This window comes from Lathyrus oleraceus, chromosome 6 (genome assembly GCF_024323335.1).
Source record: "Lathyrus oleraceus cultivar Zhongwan6 chromosome 6, CAAS_Psat_ZW6_1.0, whole genome shotgun sequence".
Taxonomy (NCBI): domain Eukaryota; kingdom Viridiplantae; phylum Streptophyta; class Magnoliopsida; order Fabales; family Fabaceae; genus Lathyrus; species Lathyrus oleraceus.
The window spans coordinates 278,439,451-278,446,697 of record NC_066584.1 but is presented as its reverse complement, the minus strand read 5'-3'; the positions used below and the strand labels follow the sequence as shown (position 1 = coordinate 278,446,697).

The 7,247-nt window shown below is 46.6% G+C and overlaps 1 protein-coding gene across 1 annotated transcript in view; it reads left to right on the top strand.

The window, feature by feature from the left end:
* Nucleotides 1-1,814: 1,814 nt before the first annotated feature.
* The window catches only part of LOC127095165 (leucine-rich repeat extensin-like protein 5), a 28,167-nt gene continuing 22,734 nt past the window's right edge, over nucleotides 1,815-7,247 (top strand). Inside the window, exon 1 of the mRNA XM_051033895.1 lies at nucleotides 1,815-2,381. Within this exon, the coding sequence (XP_050889852.1) occupies nucleotides 1,815-2,381 (567 nt within the window). The remainder of the gene's footprint in view (nucleotides 2,382-7,247) is intronic.

Sequence of the window (7,247 nt, the reverse complement as noted above, 5' to 3'; positions counted from 1 at the left end):
TTATGTATAGATAAGGTTGTCAGTATTTCCCTGTTGTTCTCATATTTTCCTTGTATCTTGTTGTTCTCTTATTGCTGCAGGTTGCCATCTTTTGAGGATGGGTCAGGCTCTTTGAATGCCTGAGAAATGAGCATATCATGTGCATCATGCATATCATTAAAACATCATACTCATATCATTTGCATAACAGGTGTTCTTGTGCCGTCTTCTCACTTTGATTCCTGTGTCCAGGCAGGATAGCTGATCAAAGACCACACCGCTACTCAACGAGGCTCAACCATCAACGCAACATGGATCAAGTACAAGCTGAGTTGGCAGAGATGAGGGCTAACATGGCCCAATTCATTCACATGATGCAAGGGGTTGCGCAAGGCCAAGAAGAGCTCCGAGCACTGGTTCAGAGACAAGAAGCTGCAATTCCATCGCCCAACCAGGCTCTACCAGAAGGAAATCCAGTCCCTGACATCCCTGCTGCTGCTATTCCCGTCAACAACTATGCTGTAGGCGAAGAGTTGAGGGGTGTCCGGGTTGATGGTCAACCTATTGCTCCAGATGCTGCTAGTGCCAGAGTCATCCATGTTCCAGCCCGTAACAGAATTCCGATTGTTGACAGACAAGAGGATTTGTTTACTATGCTCAGTGAAGACGAAGATATTTTGGGCAGAAACGATGCGAGAGATCGCAAAGTCGAGGCCCTTGCTGAGAAGATTAGGGCTATAGAATGTCAAAACTCCCTCGGTTTCGATGTTACAAATATGGGATTAGTTGAAGGACTGAGAATCCCGCACAAATTCAAGGCACCGTCATTTGACAAATACAACGGTACCTCCTGCCCTCGCACCCATGTGCAGGCATACTACAGAAAGATATCCGCATACACTGATGATGAGAAGATGTGGATGTATTTCTTCCAGGACAGCCTATCTGGGGCGTCTTTGGATTGGTATATGGAGTTGAAGCGGGATTCCATCAGATGCTGGAGAGATCTGGGTGAAGCGTTCCTCAGACAGTATAAGCATAATATGGACATGGCTCCTACCAGGACTCAGCTGCAGAGTCTATGTCAGAAGAATAATGAAAGCTTTAAGGAGTACGCCCAGAGATGGCGTGAACTAGCTGCGAGAGTTCAACCCCCTATGCTGGAAAGGGAGTTGACTGACATGTTCATCAGTACTCTGCAAGGTGTATATATGGACCGGATGGGAAGCTGCCCATTCGGAAGTTTTTCTGACGTCGTCATCTGTGGCGAGAGAACAGAAAGTTTGATCAAAGCTGGGAGGATTCATGACGCAGGTTCTTCGTCGTCCTCGAAGAAACCCTTCTCTAGGGCACCTCGCCGTAGAGAAGGAGAGACCAATGCTGTACAACACAGAGGGGGTGTGTACAGAGCAAGTGCAAACAGAGATCAGTATCGTCCAGTGGCTGCAGTGACTATTCCTGCACCTCAACCTCGTCCACAACAACAACAGAGAGTTCAACAATAACCGCAACAACCGCAACAACAGCAGCAACAGCAGCAACGTCCTTATCAGCAGAGACAGAGGTTGAATCCTGATAGAAGATTTGATCCTCTGCCGATGACGTACGCAGAATTATTGCCCGAACTACTCCGGTTAGGGTTTGTAGAGCTGTGTACGATGGCTACTCCAACAGTACTGCCTCCGGGTTATGATGCAAATGTCCGTTGTGATTTTCACTCTGGGGCACCAGGCCACCATACTGAAAGATGTCGGGCTTTGCAACATAAAGTTCAAGACTTGATTGATGCTAAAGCAATCAATTTCGCCCCAGTGCCGAATGTAGTGAACAATCCTATGCCTCAGCATGGTGGGCATAGAGTTAACAATGTTGAAGAAGGAGAGGTTGTAGATTTGATTGACAATGTGGAAGATGTTCAGACTTCTCTGATGATAGTAAAGGGCCGTTTGCTGAAGGGGGGTGTTGACCCGGGCTGTAAAGAAGATTGTTTGGTTTGTTCAGAAACTACCAATGGTTGTGACCAGCTGAAGGCTGGTATTCAAAGACTGATTGATGAGGGCTGTCTCCAGTTTAGCCGGGCTGTTAAAGAGAATGGGGCAGTGTCTACTGTCACTATTTATTTCAAGCCGTCTGAGGGACGAGGAAGAGGGAGTGTCAGTGCACCCACAACAAGCAATACTCCGGTTACCATCCCAGCTCCGGTGACCATCCGTGCACCTACTACTATTGTTGCGCCTGGCAGAAGGCAGGTTGAAAATAGTAAGGCTGTGCCGTGGAGATATGACAACGCCTATCGCAATGATAGAAGGGCTGGCAATCAGATTAGGCCAGCTAGTCAAGCGCCAGTAATAATCAGTACTCCGGTGAGAACTCCTGCTGTTGCAAGTCCTGTGGTGGACAATGTTGGAGGACCGGGAGGTTTCACTAGGAGTGGACGACTGTTTGCTCCTCAGCCTTTGAGGGATGCTGCTGCTGAGGCATCCGCCAGAGCTAAGGGCAAACAAGCAGTGGTTGACGAAGAACCGGCTCAGAAGGAGGCTGAGGGTTCTTTTCAGAAAGATGTTGAGGAGTTCATGAAAATCATTAAGAAGAGTGACTACAAGATTGTAGATCAGCTCAATCAGACTCCGTCAAAGATTTCGATACTCTCTTTGCTGATGTGTTCTGAGGCACATCGGGACGCTTTGCTGAAGATGCTGAATATGGCATACGTCCCGCAAGAGATATCTGTCAACCAGCTGGAGGGTGTACTAGCCAATGTGAGTACCAGGCACGGTGTAGGTTTCACTGACCTAGACCTAACGCCTGAGGGTCGCAACCATAACAAAGCCTTGCACATCACTATGGAGTGCAAGGGAGCTGTTTTATCTCATGTGCTAGTGGACACCGGGTCGTCCCTGAATGTCTTACCCAAGCAGATATTGAAGAAGATCGATGTCGAGGGAGTTGTGCTCACTCCCAGTGACCTGATTGTGCGTGCCTTTGACGGATCCAAACGGTCTGTGTTTGGTGAAGTCACTTTGCCGGTTAAGATAGGTCCGGAGATTTTCGACGTCATTTTCTACGTTATGGACATTCAGCCTGCTTACAGTTGTTTGTTGGGGCGTCCATGGATACACGCCGCTGGAGCAGTCTCGTCGACTCTCCACCAAAAGCTCAAATATGTCTGGAACGGTCAAATTGTGACCGTGTGTGGCGAAGAGGAAATTCTGGTGAGTCATCTCTCCTCCTTCAAATATGTTGAGGTGGATGGCGAGATCCACGAAACCTTGTGCCAGGCATTTGAGACCGTGGCTTTAGAAGGGGTAGCTTGTGCTGAGCAGAGGAAGCCAGGTGCTTCGATTACATCGTACAAGCAGGCCAAGGAAGTTGTGGACTCCGGTAAGGCTGAGGGCTGGGGCAAGATGGTTGACTTGCCGATTAAAGAAGACAAGTTCGGCATTGGGTACGAGCCTCTCCAAGCAGAGCAGCATGTACAGGCAGGTCCGAGTACCTTCACCAGCGCGGGGCTGATGAACCATGGGGATGTATTCGCTACTGACGGTGAAGACAGTGTCTGTGATCTGAACGTCTGGGTCCGCCCTTGTGCACCAGGCGAGGTTATCAACAACTGGACAGCAGAAGATGTGGTCCAAGTTACTCTACTGACAGAGTAATTTTCTCTTGTTTTTTCATTTTGCATGAAAACCCTACGTTCTGCCCAAGGCGTAGTGGTTCATTGTAGGGCCACATCATGTTCACAATGTTTATAAATAAAGGACGTTTTTTCAATCAAATTTTGAGATCTTTGTCTTTCTATTTTCTGTTTTCCACTTTTTCAAAAATAAAAATGGCAATGTTTTTGTTTTTTTTGTGACTTTATTGAAATCTTTTTCTAAAAACAAAACATTAAACATGCAGAAGAGATCTTTTGGCATCCACTATGAACGACTCTGTTATGGCTCAGTATGATTTCAACAATCCCATCTACCAAGCTGAAGAGGAGAGTGAGGAAGACTGTGAACTCCCTGCAGAATTGGTCAGACTACTGAAGCAAGAGGAAAGGGTCATCCAACCTCATCAGGAAGAGTTGGAAATCGTTAATCTGGGTACTGAGGAAGCCAGAAGAGAGATCAAGATCGGGGCTGCTTTAGAAGACTCTGTCAAGAGGAGGCTGATTGAGATGCTGAAAGAATATGTGGAAATATTCGTCTGGTCATACCAAGATATGCCTGGGTTGGATACAGACATTGTGGTGCATCGGTTACCTCTTAGAGAAGAGTGTCCGTCGGTCAAGCAGAAGCTTCGCAGAACTAGTCCTGATATGGCTGTCAAGATCAAGGAAGAGGTTCAGAAGCAGTGGGACGCAGGTTTTCTGGCTGTAACAAATTACCCGCCGTGGGTGGCCAACATTGTCCCTGTGCCAAAGAAGGATGGCAAAGTCAGAATGTGTGTCGACTACCGGGATTTGAACAGAGCGAGTCCGAAAGACGATTTCCCATTACCTCACATTGATGTATTGGTGGATAATACGGCTCAATCCTCGGTATTCTCTTTCATGGACGGTTTCTCAGGCTATAACTAGATCAAGATGGCGCCAGAGGACATGGAAAAAACGACATTCATTACACCTTGGGGCACGTTCTGCTACAAAGTGATGCCATTTGGGCTGAAGAATGCCGGTGCTACCTATCAAAGGGCAATGACGACTCTCTTTCATGACATGATGCACAAAGAGATCGAAGTGTACGTGGATGATATGATTGCGAAGTCGCAGACGGAAGAGGAGCACCTGGTAAATCTGCAGAAGTTGTTTGACAGATTGGTCAAGTTCAAGCTGAGGCTGAATCCGAACAAGTGTACGTTTGGGGTAAGATCCGGGAAGCTCTTAGGCTTCATTGTCAGTGAGAAAGGGATTGAGGTAGATCCAGCAAAAGTCAAAGCTATTCAAGAGATGCCTGAACCGAAAACGGAAAAGCAAGTCCGTGGGTTTTTAGGGAGATTGAACTACATTGCAAGGTTCATATCTCATCTAACTGCTGCATGTGAACCAATTTTCAAACTGCTCAGAAAAAACCAGGCGATCAAATGGAATGATGATTGTCAGAAAGCTTTTGACAAAATCAAAGAGTATTTACAGAAACCTCAAATCCTGATTCCTCCAGTTCCTGGGAGACCACTGATAATGTACCTGTCAGTGACCGAGACTTCGATGGGGTGTGTATTGGGGCAGCATGACGAGTCTGGTCGAAAAGAGCATGCCATATACTACCTAAGCAAAAAGTTTACCGACTGTGAAACAAGATATTCACTGCTCGAGAAAACTTGCTGTGCTTTGGCCTGGGCTGCTCGCCGACTAAGGCAGTATATGTTGAACCATACTACTCTGTTGATTTCTAGGATGGATCCAGTCAAATACATCTTTGAGAAGCCGGCTCTCACCGGACGTGTTGCCCGATGGCAAATGATCTTAACAGAATATGACATTCAGTACACGTCACAGAAGGCCATCAAAGGTAGTATTTTGTCCGACTATCTTGCCGAGCAACCGATCAACGACTATCAGCCTATGATGTTTGAATTCCCTGATGAAGACATCATGTATTTGAAGATGAAAGACTGTGAAGAGCCGCTTGTCGAGGAAGGACCAGATCCTGATGACAAGTGGACACTGATGTTTGATGGGGCTGTGAATATGAACGGTAACGGTGTTGGGGCAGTGTTGATCAATCCCAAAGGTGCTCATATACCTTTCTCTGCCAGATTGACTTTCGACGTCACCAACAATGAAGCTGAGTACGAGGCTTGTATCATGGGGATAGAAGAAGCCATTGATCTGAGGATCAAAACGCTGGACATATTTGGAGATTCTGCTCTAGTGATCAATCAGGTCAATGGAGATTGGAATACAAACCAGCCGCATTTGATTCCGTATAGAGATTACACCAGAAGAATACTGACGTTCTTCAAGAAGGTGAAGTTGTATCATGTCCCTCGGGATGAGAATCAAATGGCTGATGCTTTGGCTACTTTATCCTCTATGATAAAGGTTCATTGGTGGAATCATGTGCCACATGTTGCGGTAAATCGACTCGAGAGGCCTGCATATGTGTTTGCAGCCGAGTCTGTTGTTGCTATTGATGAAAAGCCGTGGTATTATGACATCAAGAATTTCCTCAAGACTCAAGAGTATCCTGAGGGTGCGTCAAAGAATGATAAGAAGACCCTGAGAAGGCTAGCGGGAAGCTTTTATCTGAATCAGGATGACGTGTTGTACAAGAGGAACTTTGACATGGTCTTGCTCAGATGCGTGGATAGACACGAAGCACACATGTTGATGCAAGAAGTACACGAGGGTTCGTTTGGTACCCACGCTGGTGGGCATGCAATGTCGAAGAAATTGCTGAGAGCCGGATATTACTGGATGACTATGGAATCCGATTGCTTCAAATATGCTCGGAAATGCCACAAGTGTCAAATCTATGCTGATAAGGTGCATGTACCACCAAGCCCGTTGAATGTCATGAACTCGCCTTGGCCGTTTGCCATGTGGGGCATTGATATGATTGGGAAGATAGAGCCTACTGCTTCTAATGGACATCGCTTCATCTTGGTGGCGATCGATTACTTCACCAAATGGGTGGAAGCAGCTTCCTATGCCAACGTCACCAAACAAGTGGTTGCCCGGTTCATCAAGAAAGAAATCATCTGTCGTTATGGAGTCCCTGAGAGAATCATCACTGACAATGGTTCAAATCTCAACAACAAGATGATGAAAGACTTGTGCAGAGATTTCAAGATCGAACATCACAATTCTTCTCCTTACAGACCAAAGATGAATGGTGCTGTAGAGGCAGCTAACAAGAATATCAAGAAGATTGTGCAGAAAATGGTCGTTACGTACAAAGATTGGCATGAGATGTTGCCTTTCGCTTTGCATGGGTACCGTACCTCAGTACGTACGTCGACCGGGGCAACCCCTTACTCCCTTGTGTATGGTATGGAAGCAGTCCTACCAGTTGAAGTGGAGATCCCTTCTCTGAGGGTATTATTGGATGTCAAGCTGGACGAAGCCGAGTGGATTCGTACAAGGTTTAACGAGTTAAGCCTTATCGAAGAAAGACGGTTAGCAGCTGTTTGCCATGGGCAGTTATATCAGAGGAGGATGAAGCGAGCCTTTGATCAGAAAGTGCGTCCTCGGACATTTCAAACTGGCGATCTGGTTTTGAAGAGGATCCTTCCTCCCGGTACAGATAACAGGGGCAAGTGGACTCCTAATTACGAAGGTC